The 16,639-nt window shown below is 41.8% G+C and overlaps 2 protein-coding genes across 5 annotated transcripts in view; both read left to right on the top strand.

Moving 5' to 3' along the window:
* The window catches only part of LOC139816502 (adenosine receptor A1), a 162,873-nt gene extending 148,702 nt beyond the window's left edge, over positions 1-14,171 (top strand). For all 4 annotated transcript variants that reach the window (XM_071784065.1, XM_071784064.1, XM_071784063.1 and 1 more), the window contains 2 exons: positions 97-325; positions 4,970-14,171. In XM_071784065.1, coding sequence (XP_071640166.1) covers positions 97-325; positions 4,970-5,624 — 884 coding nt within the window. In that variant the 3' untranslated portion in view covers positions 5,625-14,171. The remainder of the gene's footprint in view (positions 1-96; positions 326-4,969) is intronic.
* A 146-nt stretch (positions 14,172-14,317) lies between these two features.
* The window catches only part of LOC139816504 (uncharacterized), a 178,789-nt gene continuing 176,467 nt past the window's right edge, over positions 14,318-16,639 (top strand). The window contains exon 1 of the mRNA XM_071784066.1: positions 14,318-15,891. Coding sequence (XP_071640167.1) covers positions 15,850-15,891 — 42 coding nt within the window. The 5' untranslated portion in view covers positions 14,318-15,849. The remainder of the gene's footprint in view (positions 15,892-16,639) is intronic.

Genomic DNA, 16,639 nt, shown 5'->3' with positions numbered 1-16,639 from the left:
AAAAAGTGCGGAACGTCGGCTCTCTCGAGCGTTTCCAGATCGCAAGAACTCGCAAGCTAATTACTTTAATGAGTTTCACGCGGGTTCTTTTTCCAGGAAACGCATTCCTCGTGAACGTGGCGCTGGCGGACCTGCTGGTGACTGGCCTGGTAATACCGGTCTCTGTGATCGTAATCCTAGCGGGTTACGATGGGACTCCTGCGGAATCCCTGGGTGCCTGCCGATTCGAGTGGACCCTCGAGGCTCTCTGCTTCCTGGTGACCGTACTAACGTTGGCCACAATCGCCGCCGAAAATTACGCACGTCTGTGTCTGCCCCCCGAAAGGTACAGTGGAAATGGAGAGAGAGAGAGAGACCCGCGAAAAAGGGGTGTTTCCGCAATTTAACGCGTCGACTGCTACGTGACATCATGATCGCGTTTCATTCTCTCCTGTCTATTTTATCTCAGAGATCCTTTTGCAGTTCCACGATATTCAAGCGTGGGTATATATCACGCGAAATTGAGAAGTTCTCGGGAAGGACAACTTAACTGCAGTTAATCTATTTTTCTATCCTTTTGCGTTTCTGATTGCTCTGTACTGTCAGTTTACATTCAACCAAAATATTTTTCATTGAGAATATTCTTCACAAACTAGATATAAAATACATTTTTTGTGACATTAGCATTTCTGATAAAGACGGGAATAATAAAAACGAAAAAAATTTTGTACGTTTAATTATAATTTCTAGATATTCTCAATTCATGTATGTTTTACAGTTTATATATCTTTTATTCTTTCTATATGTGAAATGAAATATACATATACGAAAAATAATTAAAGTATATCTAAAACTAAAAGTTCTCAGATAACGATTTTTATAATGTTGCTTTTTCAATATAAATTATTTTTCTGAGTAATTTCTCAATCATGTAAAAAAAAGAGAAACGAGAATGATTTAATTATTTATATTCTTGAAATTTTCATATAATAAATTATATGTATATATACATATTATAATTATAAAGTTATATATTGTGTATAATAATACGCACATGAAAAATTGCATTCATGATCTGATATAATTCATCTCGCTACTTAAAGATAGAGAAATTTTTATATTGCATGTCTGAATATTATCAGAATGTTTTTGTCCTAAAACAGTCAACAACATTACATACGACGCTCAGTATAATGACATCACGATTTTATGGGCGAGATGCGGAATATCGCTTTCATAATGCGATGGTTACCCAATATTTTATATATTTATGGCTTTTCCGGACAATACGATTACAGTGCTGTGGTGCGAAAACGCAATTCTAAAGTAATGACACACATTGTGTCTGGCTCGGTACTATTTATATGCAAAACTCCAACTTTCTATGCAAATTCATTTGCTGCGACATTTCCATTTGCGCATAGACACAGTTCCGGATTAAAATGTTTCCTAGTTAGCTTTCATGGCGCAGGCTGAACACGTAATAATGCAATTCGTCGTCCAATCAGCTAAACATCACGTTAATCCATATTATTATCATTCGGGAGCTCTCTCGTACACCACAATTTATATATTATTTAAAGAGTGCAAAAATGCTTGCTCCCTCTGCTCGAAAGGCTCGATTAACGCGCAAATGCACAAATCTACTCTGCGCGTTATACCGATTACACCCGACAAATACGGCATTGCAAAAAAACGATGCATATACGTAGGCCGGGAAACGGAAGATTGATCAGCTTATTGCGAAAATAGTAGAAAATGGTGCTGACCTTTCGTCTGACCGTCGAAATGGCGCGAATCCAACTCTGGACATGAACGGTGACCCGGTGGCCCGATCAATATTACAACCCTGTAACTGCCATCGCTGGAGGAGACGAGTCCCCGCTATTACCGTTATCGCGTCGTCTCATCCGGAATACTTCCTTTTTTTTTTTACTCTTCATCGGGAGACGTCGGCGGACCCGCTCGCGCCCGTGTGTCGACGGACGGCGGGTGAAAGGAGACGGCGAAACGCGTTGTCAGCGACGGAAACAGGGGGAAGACGGGGTGAGAGAGAGGCCCATCCGCCGTCGAATTAAGTGCCGGGGCTTCGGCGATCGAAAAGATATAGCACACGTGACCGTTGGCGTGATCAATAGCTGCTACATTCCTGCGATTGTCGGCGCTTTTTTGCCACCGCTCGCCACCGCGCGCGACTTCTTCCCCCCTCCCTTTCCCCCTCCCCTTCTCTCACCCCCTCCCCCCGCGTGTCGCGTCGGGGAAGAGGACCCTTCAAAGCGTCGCCTTTAACCCGCTCCGCTTTGTTTACGAGGTGGCGTTTGTCGGATACTAATTGAGCAGTCCGTTTCCGGAACGACGCGACACACACGGGCACGTTCACGTTCTTGCCCAGCGGCCGCTTTCCGTCACTTGCTCGGAGGGACGGACCGGCCGAACTGATGTTACGCGGTGTAATCGTTAACAAAGTTTGTTATTTGTCCCGTAGGGTGGCATGAAAAATGGATCGAACCCCGGGGTGTCTCGATTTGTCCGGACCGCCGCAAAAACTAACAAACTCTCGCTCGCGCAAAGGCCGGGCAAAAAAGGTTTCCCTTTTGGTTTGGTAAAACGCGGGGGGACGGGGGTTTTTTAACGCGAATTTTATCGGCTGGCCCGCGGTTTTCGATAAACTAAATAAAGAACTTCACAGTGCGGCGCTTGCCGGTTAATCAAACCGAACTGTTTGATATATAATCCAAAACGGAAATAATATTAATCTCGTTTCGCCTTGCAGTGATACATTCGACGAAAATTTTTGTCGATATTCGAGAAGCCTATCGAAAATTAAATTTCCTATAAATCGCCTTTTTTTGCCTCTTTCGATATGTCATGGATACAACTTGAGAGACGTATTCAAGTCTGTTCGAGAGGTGAGAGAAGGAGGCACGGGGGAGAAAAGGAAGGAACAATCGATCTTATTCCGCGCGCTATCAGCGGCAATATGTGAAGATGGAGTTAAATCCATTTATGGTTAGCACGTAAACAAGCTTCCGAACTTCATCAAACTGCTGCCGACTACCGACTAACAATTTGCCTTAATAAACACTTGCATTATCCTGTGCAGCAGGAGATTGTCTCCATTTCCATGTAAATAATTCACTTCGATCAAAGGCGAGGCTATCTGGTTCTTGCAGGCGGGTCTTCATTTGGCGCGGTCGTAGTAACATATATACCAAAACCTGTGCTTGTAAAGCTCTTTGGTCCCCGGTGGCCTTACCGCCGTCCGCGACAATAGCGGCCGAAAATTACGCCCGCTTGTGTTAACTGTTTGCCAGCCGAAAGATAAAGCGAGTGCACCGGCGATTCCGCTGCAATCGATACCCACCACGTTCCTGCAATTCCCCACGCATGCACATTCTTGTTCTGTGCCTCGCCTCTCGGGGACGTTTTTCTCGTAACAACTCTCTATCTCCGCTAACGATTATCGAGAAATTTATGTAACCATTCTCCGGGAAAACATATATGTGCTTCCTTCTATTTCAAATCGTTTTGTTGCGACGATATTGCGGCGATTTTTTCGGTAGTAATCACACCGTAACTCGTATAATAAATTTCGAAGAAAATATCAGCTCTATATTCTCCAATATCTAGCTTTGATATCTTCACCTGGCAAATGTTTCTAAGGCAACACCCTAAATACAGTAATATAGGCAAGTCGGGTCATCGTTCGGGTCGGAGGTCGAAGTTCCGGTGGGGACAGTAAAAGAGAAGAAAATTATGACCGCACCTGTTTACTCGCAAAAAGATGCTAGCCCGATGCATGGGGGAGATCGATAACTAGCCCTCCTTAAAATTGTGCCTTCTATTCACGTATTGTTACACCATTTGCAATATTTATCGTGTTATTACGTCGATGCTTTTTCACGAGCACATGAATATTTCAGGCTAATGTCTCTTATTATAGGCAGATAACATCATTAGAGCCGAAGAGAAGAGATGGTAAATGTTATAATACATGCCTGGATATATCGTTATCGCTGGTGGCCTTTGCATGAAAATACCTCGCGATGGTTAACATCGTTGGGTGGATATGGGTAATGTAAACACAGTGAATGGGGTAGAAATCAAATTACTGTTATCAGTTTAAGCCATCGCGTATAATGGCGTATGGCGACCACTGCTTGAAACTTGGAGTTTGACGTTGAAGTGCTTCTACGGCGTTCTCTATCAGCGTCACGATCGAGTTCGTAATTTCGCATTCCGAGCGACGTTCTCTTTAGCTTGAATTGCCGGAATTCGTAACCGATAGCAGACGATCTCGGGGGAGAAACGACGACGACAATAACGACGACGACGACGACGACGACGGCTGGCTTTTCATACGCACGCGGAAAGTTTCGCGACAATACGGCGTTACGGCGGAAGTATTTTAACCGGTCGCGTCAGAAGAATCACGGCGAACACGTGGACTCGAGGAAGTTTCCTCGCATTGTAAACGAGAAATCGTCCGCCAGCGCCGCTAACTCCGTAACTACCGACTCGTTTTTCAAGCCCCTCGTTAATCCGCAGACTAGTACGACCAACTCCGTAATTGCAGTCGCGCAGTGTATCACCGAGGGAAATATTTTCTTTAATTGAATACGCCGTATAAGAAAGCCGGGACTTAAACAAGCTCGTGATGCAATTAAGGGGGAAATATCCATCCGACGAGACAACGTATTATCTCCTGTTATCTCTATGAGAATTATTCCTAGGTGTATTCCAAAGTTGCAACAGCGAACCGGGCTTAATGATGCCTTAGCAGTCTATATTCACATTACTTTAAAACTCTTATCACGTATCATTTTGGTTATATACAATTACTCAAAGCTACAGAGAAATTTGCGTAATACAATGTAACACTTGTTAAAACATCTCTCGTTATGAAGAACTTTAGGAATACCTAATGCGTATACACCCTTTTCCTAGTTAATTCATTGATGTTTACAGCAACGTATTTCATATTTTATAGATACGCCAGCTTGACGCCGGGTCATGTAACAGCTACGATCATCGTCCTCTGGCTAATCGCCGTGACTGTGGTGGCTCTGCAATCGTTCTTGGACATAGGTCCTGACTTTTGCCGCCGCAAGCTCAGCGGTATCGCGATGGAACAGGCGGTAGGGGCCGGCATATTCGTCGGACTGCCAGCTTTGACGACGATCTTCCTCTACGTGAAGCTGGTGATACGCGTACGACGGGCCACGCGGGGCTCGGACAAGCCGCCGGCCGCCTTCTCCTGGGACTACGAGCTCGCGAAGACAAATATGTGCAGCTGCGTGATGTTCGTCGTGTTCTGGTTGCCGTACGGCACGGCGGTCTGCGTGAATTCTTTTGTTCCAGTCAACGCGAGCGTGTTCTACAATCTGGCCTGGTTTGCCCTGTCCAAGTCCTGCTTCAACAATCTGCTCTACTGCGTCGCGGATCGCCACTTTCGCAGCGCTTACGTCAAGCTTTTTCACTACTGCTGCTGCAAGACCACGGTGAGCTTCTCGAGGAGGCCGCGCGAGGGTAGAAATGCGAGCGACGTGCGCCTCAGAGTGCACATCATTCACTCGTACGCGAGTCCATCGTCTTGCCGTCCGGCTGTGGCCAGACCGAACGGACGTGACGTCTACGAGCTTTAGACGCGATGCGATGCGACGCACGTACAAGGTGCACAAAGCAGGGAGATGCCGTTGATAAAGATGTCCTCGCCGCATCTGCCCGGACGCGCTCATTACGCAATGAGCAGTCCGCTTTTGCGAGACCGCGGGTAATCGACGTACAAACGATGTCGCACCGGGGCTGCCTCCGGTATGGCCTTACAAGGAGTTAACTTATTTCTCTTGATTCTCACGGCTCGTCCTTCGATATTGGCTGAATTATTTTTGCATTGCGTAGTTTTTTTTTTTTTTTTTTCGTTTTTATAAGGATGCCAGGAACGAGACCTTTTAAGCAGACTATAGTTTTGACACAATTGAAAACGTATACATTATTACATAAATATAGTGTATTTACGTGTATACATTTTATATTATTTATTAACAGTTTATATAAAAACACTTTTATTTTCTATTGACATGTACAATGACTCCTACGATATTATATCGTAAAAAGAAGCAATGAAGACCTAAGGAATTGGCACTAAAGATATATGTACGTTACATAACTATTGTCATTATCTGTTTAACATTATCCGCATAGAAATTTTGCATCTCATTGGGCTTAATTGTAAAATATAGTCAGTTGAAATTAGTAATGTATTGCCCAATGATTTTGACGCTGATACGAATGGTTGCCGTCCAGTGGAAATGTTCTCTAAATGATAACTATGGACTTGTATATTAGGATTTTGTCAGAGAGCTTATAAATGTCACATATATTTATGAATTGTGAAGGACACATTCTCCGATTATTCGGGACTGAAGTTCTAATCGCAAGGATGTCGAAAATGTTTAGCAATCGTTTATACGGTAATAACGGGGCGACGTTTTTTCGTTCCGGATGAAATTTTTCGACGCGAATATCTGATTATAAAATTCAGCAGGTTCCTGGTGTTACCATATGTCTCGTTTTTTTCCCTTTTTTAGATAGTACACTTTTTCATTTATCGCGCAACGTCCATTCTCGACGGGAGAGAAGCGGGAAGCTTGTTTCTCTCTTCGCGAGATCCCATTTTGTAACAAGGGAGGGACGAGTGTCTTACTTGCGACAGCATTTTATCTGGCTGCAAGACGAGACGTGAAACGCGGGTGAGAGGGAAAATAAGGTTTTCCCAATCTCGATTAAATTTCTCGACGAAGCTTACTGGCATTCCGAGAGGGAGGGATGCCGGCCGCGAAGTTATATACGTGCCCGCTGGAGGGGAGTAATTTACGCTCGGTGCACTATAAGTTCGCTATGTGTGAGATTTAAGCTCGACGAACACACGCGAATAGCGTCGCGAGCACCATATCCCGAATTATGGGCTCCGCCGCGGTAAGTCGACCGGTAGATGAAAATGCCGTAACGTTTAAGGAGGCACTTGGCGGCGCTCTCATCATCCCCCAAAGTTAATAACATTCCGGTAACGAGGTGAAGTCAAGTGGATCAGATAAGGGCGATTCGATGATAAAGATGGCAATAATATCAGTTAAAACTTTTAGTACTCTGCTCGTCTATCGATCTTGACGTTCGGCGAGATTTAGCGGGATCATTCTTAAAAAGGCAAGAAAAGAGTCCCTCTAGCCATTTATTATGTAAATCGGGTACGGTCTCTTGCGGGGGAAGGTCCTTTTGATGGCGATCAAATAAGGATCTGAGTCAAGTACCGTAATGTATCGCTTTATTGGCGAAAATAAAACTTTAAGTATTAAGGGATATTAGATTCGGGGATAAATTTAACGGGATGTAAAATTTTCTCGCTGAAGAAAAATAGAATTAGATAAATATCGCGTTCCAATGCTATAACAGTTTACTTGCATACGCTCAAACATAAATTGCTTAACAGACGCCTTTTCTCGTCTTGTACTCAGATCGATTTGCTGTTTGCTTTGAAAATCAAAAATCTCAGCGCTGCCACCCCTTTCGATCTATTTAATTTTAAATCCTACATATCGCACAAAACGTGATTCTCGATCATTAATTACGTATGTTTCCCCTAAACATATCTGGTTGCAAATAATTGCTATTATCCACCGAAGTACTGAATGTCTCCCTGAGAAAACAAGAACATATAGCACATTAATTACTGCCCCTCCCCCTGTCATCTCGACGTTGAAATAACTAAACTGCATCTACGCGTATTCGGATTAAACGAGGAGAGTATTAGAACTTATGTCCGACATATTGACGGCGGACATCATATTGACGGCGGAGAACGCGAACGATTTACGACGAAAGACCCGGGATTAACGCGAAAACACTCCCTGCGCGAGTTGCGCGACTCGATCGTCTCTCGGCTATCTTTCCCCGTGTATTTCGTGTAAAATCGGTTGGTGAATATTGTCGTGCCAATTATTCTGGAAAACGACGCCATTCTTCACCCCGGCCGGGTAATTCGTTACGTGCCGCGCGGCGATGCGTTCGCTTTGCTGTGTCGCGTTTTCTCGGGACAGACACCGTTTTCAGGGATCGCGATTTATTTAGCAGCGTTTCATTGGAGGACACTCGCACGCGAGTGACATCGGCATTCGCTCTATTCGCGAGAATGCGCTTGCTCCGTCCATACACGCCGCACAGCTGCGATCGCGAGTATCAGGTTCGCGATGGTATATACATTCCAGAAAGAGCTTCTTTTAGAAAATCCGTTCCAGCGTTCTTGAATGACGTGCTTAAATAATATCGTCAACTTGCATTCTGAATTTCGCGTTTGAATATATTCTGAATTCACGTATGCGCAATTTTATTTTGCAGCAGGAAGCAAAATTATTGCAAATCTAAATAGTAATACATGTTACGTGTGTGTTATTTCGTTGGAAAGCTAATCAATTTTTGTTATTGAAATGATTAAATTGACAATGTACACGGAATTGTTTTTTTATATCAAAATTATTGTTATTTATGCTTCTTGTATAACTAAGTCAATATGAGTTGTATTTATGGCAGTATGTTATTTTTTATTTCTCGAGACAAATAATGTTTTATGTAATCCCGGGTTTTGTTATCTAAAACTGTGCAAAATTGTCGATAATATTTTATCAGATTCACGAGGCTAAAAATATTTATTACATCTTAAAATCTCGTTTGCAGATTACACAGTAGTAGCTTTTATTAAATGTTTTGTACATTCCACGATCGCGGCTTTTCGGTTATTGCTAATCGTGTATTCAAGCACATATCTAATCATGCTTTACATCTAGAAATTCATTCTGTTATAATGTATCTTAATAATAATTAACAATAAAATGAGTATGACATTATCGCGCGCGTATTTGTGTAAAGTGGACGTGTTAAAACGTGTCAATATCGCTTTCCACTTATATTTCCATATCGTTGAGTTCAACACTTAAACTGACACGAGCCAACACGCGTAAAAAGAAAAAAAAACATGTAGGAAAACATGTATATCGTTTCTAATTATGTGACCTTCTCAAAATGCAATTTAGAGTATGTAATTGCATATTGGAGAACGTAATCGAGCATATAAATTACGGTCTCACCTCGCGTACGTAAGAGAATAGTGAAGTGATACTTATGTATATACGTAGCTAGAGAATCTAACACACAACTATATACTGATACGTGTATTGAATTGATAACGCGCTGTTACATGATCGATGCTTCGACCTAGACATGTAATGGGGCCATATATTTGTGACTGACAAACAATAACGATGATCGCATTACGAGTATAAGCGTCAAATCTTTTTATTCGCATATCGGAGAGGAGAAGGTATAAAAATAGACGAAGGTGCCTCGCGTGACATAGAACAATGTTATTTCAAAATTTATGGACTTCGCGTGGACTTCAGGTTCAACGATATTTCTTCGAGGAAGGATATTTCTCCGTTGCGACTGCTATAGTCCTACTCGGAGTGAGTTACTCCTTCTGTACGAGTCAACTTTTTTTATTGCAATAATCATTTTTATCGATCACTTCAAGAAACTTAAACGGATTCTTAAAAAAACTTTCAAAAATAGAATATCGTAATTGACAACGTTTTTTTTTACTTGAGGATGTATGATTAAATTAGAGTTTTAAAGCAATAGAGTTTTATATACGAGGTGATATCAATTTCTGAATTTATAATATCAATACCAATGATTTTAATGTCCAAATTAACAAACAAAATTTACGTCGAAATGTTTGTCATTTTTACTATAATAAAAAATAATTAATAATAGCAATTTTTATATGGTTCTACCGTGGTTGCTTTAAAAAACAATAAAGAGAGGCAAAAGAGAATTGAAATAGACGTTCTAAATAAGAGTGTAAAATTTTAGTGTATTAATATAGTTTTGTATATTTAATCCGGTGGACGTACGTACGCGCAAATATGAAAAATTGATTTATGTATTTATTCTCAATGCGGACAATATTATTTTTTAATTCCGATGTATATGATAATCCAGTTAAAAACTTTGCTGATCGAAGTAACGTCACAAAAATATTTTTTATATCAACACATCACACAGAGTTTCAAATCAAAAATGTAATATGTGTAGTACTATTATTTTTGTGACTGGGTAGGTATTTTGCATTGGCGGATCCAGATATAATTTTTATGAGAAAAGTGTAATTATATATGTACACACGAAATGCGAACGTAATATTTTGCAAAATGGAAAAATGATGAGGGCTTGAAAAAAATTTTAATGAGTTAAAAGATGAACTTTATACCGACAAAATCAAATCTTACATCGCATAAAATTCTGCTCTCTGGTTCCGCCGCTTGCGTTTCGAGGTTTATATTGACAAATAAGCTTGCATATATATTTACTGTATATAACTCCATCTTATAACTGTATTTAATTAATAATTACTGCAATGGCGTATCTTTCATGACTGTGTCTATAATGTCGTATTTTACGCGCCTTCTGTCAATCTGTGATCACACTTTTAGGTATGATTGTTCGGGTAGTATGGTACGAGTGTACATTATATCGTTCAAATTTTGCACACTTTATCCGATTTGGATCAGAGCTGTCTCGATTATCCAGGATAATGTTCCCGCGGTGTATCCTCGTAGGCGAAATTAAGCGTAGAAAGCAACATCTTGTCAAATACATGATGAAAACAGTTTGATATTCTAAGCGATGATAATCGCCTTACAAAGTGTGCTAAGTTTGACTAACGATCCTCGCGGACGTTGTGTGCAAAATTTGAAATTGAAATTTAAGCGTCTTTTACGACGAGAACTTTGATAAAACACCCGGCGAGTGGCCGCGCGCGTTGATCAAATATGCGAGAGGAGAGAAGTATTCGGCACGCGGGAGAGATTTTATCTAAAGTTCCGTCGCGCCGAAACCGGGTTTTCGGAAACGTGCGGGCAGGCGTGGCAGCAAGTGCCGCTGGTGATAATGCTTGAAGGAAATGGGACCAGGAATTTTACCTTGTCGTGACTACCTTTCCCCAACTAAGTATACTTTTGTATCGTCCGCTTCGTTCATTCCCCGCGGAACGTTCGGAATTAGAAGTGCATTCGGAGAGATTCGCGTATTACCACGTGGTCGCGAAACTTATTGCGTTCGATAGAGAATTCCCATCGGCGCGTATCCCGTAAACGAATTTGCAAGTTCGAGAGATAGGGGAGAATAGTTAAATGAACTTGGCTTTGTCTGTTTCGTGTACTTACCTTAGCCGTTAACTTGCAAGCAAGCGTCTAAGTTAAATAAATGTCCTATCTATACTGGTGTATTGTATTTCCGAATGTACGTTGGTATGTTCTCCGTGTACGTACGTGTATACGGCGCGTGTGAGATGCGTAGTTATGCGTTTGTGAACACGTCTATTGATATGCATATGAGAGAATATCGACGGTGAACGTCGAATACGTGGGTGCGATGTGAAGATCGACAGGCACTGCATGCTTTCGATATATACTCTCGTGCGATTACTATAGTTATCTTACAAAGTTTCCCAAATCAAAAGCAAAATTTATTTTCACTTTAAACGAGAGATGGAGATTTCTTTTTCATGCCGCATATTTTTGCGCTACGTCTTTGACGTGTTAAATACCGTAGCTTATGCAGTGTCCGTCCATGAAATAGATTTTTTTATGAAAGAGATACAATGTATTCTTAGTTACGACTACATAATTAATATTATTATACAATAATGATTTAATATATCAATTATACAACAATGATAGAATTCTTTTCGAGCGGCGATTCTTTGTAAGCGTATAACAGCGCACAATTTGTATCTAGAGAAACTCGTTGTTTTTATTGGTAAGTGGACGATTGTTTCCGTTGAGAACAATACATTTTATTTATCCGCGACCGAGAGAGCGCGATTAGTTTGCGATCGATGTAGTTACTCGCGCATAACTGTGATTTTATTCTCTGCATATCGGATGAGTTCTCCGATTAACAGCGAGCGACATTCTGTCGTACACTAGCAACATCTGTTTGTACTTTTAATTATCAAAAAAACATTGTTTCACGATAAATACAATTGAGTTTTATATACCTCGAGTAATTGTGAGATACGCTTATCAATCTGATCTCTTTCCGTTTGTCGTTAACAATAATAAGGGCACAATCGACAAAATTACAGCGCCGCGCCGGTAATTACAGCGCAGAATATCGCTGCAGAAACGCCCCCTGAATAAGGTGCATATGCTTTTTATGTCCTTGACTCATCGAATTAAAAAGCAGGTCAGACTTGTTCGTGTTCATTTGCGTATCTCATTCGTATCTCATTTGCGTAACTGAGTAGTGCGTTAGACCGTAGCGGTAGATGTGGTAGATCATGTTAGACGACTAGCGGATAGCGGAGATAGATGTCTTAAATAATAGGGAAATGGAACACACATTCCCGACGCGCTCTCCTCGAGCGTAATCCTAAGCGTGTAGACTGACGCGCGGACTGCAGTGTCGTCTCGCAACTTTTCCGACTGTCTCAAGACCTCACCCCGAAGAATGCGATTAATTCTAACGGGTTTCGTTCGAACTCGTCGGGGCGAATTCTCGTCATGGTGGGATGCGTGTCCCGACGGAGAGGCCTCATTCTAACAAATTTGTACCGAGCGTCGGAAATAATCATATATATCGAAGTAAGTGGAGGCGATTATGGCAAGCGCGCCGTGTGATTAGGACCTATACTGTAATCATCGGGACGCATTTCATTAATACTGACGTTTTTTCGTGCGAATTCGTTAGAACCAGTTATTGTCGGAACACGCACTCGCTATGATTATACCCTTGGGATATGATCGTGGTAGGTATACGTGTTTCGACAGCATCAGGCTCTAACGTGCGGGGCATCACTCAGAGTAATTCAAATGTATCGAAATAAGCTTCAGCGGCTGCATTAATATACAATAGGTTGATAGATGCACCGGGCGGATCGAGTGGACGATCAGGAGAATAAGGGATGTTATTAGACGATACAGTTTTTTCTCTTTGCTATATCAAGATATTGTTTCTATCGCGTTTTTAGGTATCGATTAAGATTCAAATCTGTCTATACTTTCAACTTTTCGTAAAAATTATTTATGTCGAGAGGCACCTGTTGATTGAATTATCGACCGCTTTATTTTGCAAATTGTACAATCAAATTCTGTGGCTTATTTTAATGTATTTGATTGATTCTGACGTTCCTCTACGATTTCGTTAGAACGAAACTTTCTGCGGAACACGCGAATCGCCGTGGCTCTTTGATTCGCTGCTTCAGACTTCGTTGCCTAAGCAATTGTAATATGTTAATCTGCATACGTTCGCAAATAGCGATGTGATCACGTAGATTTACTACGTGAAGCAAATTGCAACATTATTTATGAGCATATCATCGAATATGCCATGCGGTCTCTCGATGCACAAATAAGCGTGCTATTAATGATCGTTATATCGAAGTCATCGAGAAGCACTGTATTCGAAACTCTGAGGACCACGAACTCACAATAACGTTTGGACCTACGTAGATTATACGTCTTTTTGTTTTCAACGAGTAGTAGCTGTCGCGATCGAGGCGTACGAGTTACGGAAGGAAGGATGTCTTTGTACATCCGAGCCGCGTTTACGCGCGTAAGAAAATTGCAATATTAATCCGTTGTAACGTAAAAAAAAAACGGGCTACCAAACCCATTTATCGGTGTCGTGTCGTGATAAATGTCCATGCTGTCTCGTAACAAGACTTGAGAACGTAATGGCAATTGTCTAACAAATTGATAATCAACTGTTCCGACTCGATTAATACGAGAGTAGCAAAAGTAGAAGTCAGGTCGATGTGTGTTGTGTTAACTAGCGTGTAGAGTAGCGTGAGGCTAGTTTGTAGAGCGAATACGTAGAGCAATCTGCGAAAACGTTAACACTATCCCTCTGGCCGTAGCAAAAAAAAAATCGTAAAATTGACGCAAACTGTACCACAACAAATGGACTATATAGATGTATTTATTTTGTACTGAATGTATTTCGCATTGATGTATATTTTTTCGCGAGGGTCGACGTAGCGCCGTAGCTACGTCGAGACGGCATTCTGATTTTGTGGACACGTTACCGCGGACTGTGTACAATTTTATAATGTTGTAATAAAAGTGCGTTTCTCTCTCTTCCTCTTTCTTAACGTGCTGTGAAACGTTGATGCAACAAACGCTCTAGTTACGTAGGCGTTGTAGATCGATGAAATGCCTTGTCGTAGAAACTCTTGAGCATAGTTAACTTATCCTACATAATTCCGTAAATTCCTTAATTTCTTCTTATTATTATGATTAGTTAAATTCCTAGTTAATTTAATTTTTAGATCGTAGACCTTAGTCTCACGTAGTTGCGTTAATTTCGTGCATCCTAAAGATTTTATCGGCGTGGTCAGCGCCGAATGCGTCTTCGATTTCAATTCAATCAAATGCATTTTAGACGATTGAATTTCAAAATAGAAATTTATTTATAATTTTATTTGTCGCATATCTCGACACATTTGTACGTTTTAATATATAAAATTTTCATGTTTGCAACTAATCTTTCCAATATTTTTTTTGGCATGAAATAGCAATTTGTAAATAGAATTCTGGATTCTGACGCGAATAACAGACGTCGAACGTGGGCTTTAGCCGATAATTCATTTCATTTATATATTGTTCCATCTAACACGCTTTACTTCAGTTGGGAACGGCTCTCTTGATAAAAAGAAATAAACTCACCCGGATCACCTTCGCGTATTTTTGTATCGGCGCTTTATGTTCCTGCTGACCGTGACTACGTTTACACGTCGTTATTAATCGGGTTAACGTCTACAGTTATAACTGCTTATAACGCATACTTGTTCACACGAAGAGATGTTATATGGAAATCTGAAAATTTTGAAATTTCGATCTTGTCAAAAAAATACAACAGATATATTTTTATCATTTTATCTTAAGTTGGCAATGCAATCATAACGACTCATTTAGCGTCTACACATTTTTTTAGAACCAGATTTATAAATCTACATTTTTTTGTGCAGAGCAATAACAATTTTTGTTATAAAATTGGATTTAATTTGTGTTCATATACGACGTTTTTACCTCACTTTTTTACGCCACCAGTTGTAACTACTGATGGTGACGTGTAAATATAAATTGACTCCAATTGTCGGATCCGGATAAAACTGATAACCGAACTGATAACAGTGATAACCAAGGAATTACTGACAATCGGACCTCGCATCCTTCGCCGATAATACGCAGCGCGCGGTGGTTTTACTGTAGTTCAAATTTCGTGGACTTACCTGGTCGGTGGCGCCATCTGCAACCAGCTAGCGAGAACCCCGTCGAACTCTGGAGTTCGGGGTCAATCCTCGACCGCGCATTGAAATAGTGTGTGCCGAACTTGATTCGTTCGACGGAAACGTGCAATTTATCAAAATTAGACGACGAGACGCGTCGTGCGACGCGATCGCGATTCGTGACCGATTTCAGTCTTGTCGGGAGATCGATAGCAGAGCGGCGGATCGACGTTTCGGCGATGAAATCGCGAGAATTCGAAATACCGCGACGCCTCCCCCGCCCCCCGCTCAACGAACGCTTCTGACAATCTCGACTTCGATTCGACGCCGCGACGGATCAGTTTTGATTTCGATCTCGAGTCCTTCCGATCCGCGTTCGCGATCGCTCCGGACTGTTTTTTTTCGCGCGGTGATTTCGTTTGCTCGCGAGTGTGTGGTGCGATTGACTTTCCGAGAGGAGCGGAAGACGCATCGCCTCCCGGGGATTCGAGCGCGCCGTGGACGAGCCGGCGAACGGGCCGAGGTATATGATTCCCCGCAGAGAAGGACGAGACTTGTTGTCTTGCAAGGTACGTGTACATACTTTCTGTGGTCGGTATAACACAATACTTTACTCACGCAATAAAAACTTTACATAATAATGTCGCGTCGCGCGCTGGCGACGATCCCGCGGGCATATCGATCTCGCGCAACAAAACAATCTCCTCGCGCCATATAGGTACCTGATTTTACGCACGCAGCGTGATCCTCACGCGTTATAATCCTTATCCTAGACGAGGATCTCGGCCCCGGGGATGCTCTCATTCGGAAAGGAGTTTCCGTCGGTACAAGGTATACGAGGAAAGGATGAAACACCTCGCGCGGCGATGATCGAGCGAAGTGTCGCGAGCGGCAGTTCCTTTTTTAAATCTTTATTTTATTTATCGCGTAAGAATAAAAACATCCGCGGGCCAACGCGTTAGGATAAACCCCAGTCTACAATAGGTGTTTTTTAAGCCCTAAACCCTAAGAAATTGACCAATCACAGTCAATTATTCTCCTCAAATTCAACCGTGATTGAACAATTTTTTAAGGCTTAAGGCTTAAAACACCTATTGTAGACCGGGACTAAAGGATTAGATCCTGATCGACGACGGAGCGTCGTCGTTTCGAATGCGCTCCTCGATCGCGTTTATTCGACGCTCGATTCGGTCTCGCGACGAGTTACAAGCCGACGATCGCACGAAGCGAACCGCTGAGGTTTCACCGAATTGCCGACTCGACCTTTCCGGTCGCCGGCTAATGTTTATTTCTATCAATGCAGATTAACTTTAATCT

The sequence above is a fragment of the Temnothorax longispinosus genome, chromosome 7, assembly GCF_030848805.1.
Source record: "Temnothorax longispinosus isolate EJ_2023e chromosome 7, Tlon_JGU_v1, whole genome shotgun sequence".
NCBI lineage: Eukaryota > Metazoa > Arthropoda > Insecta > Hymenoptera > Formicidae > Temnothorax > Temnothorax longispinosus.
Note: the sequence above shows the minus strand (reverse complement) of the source record. Positions and strands in the feature narration are given on the sequence as shown.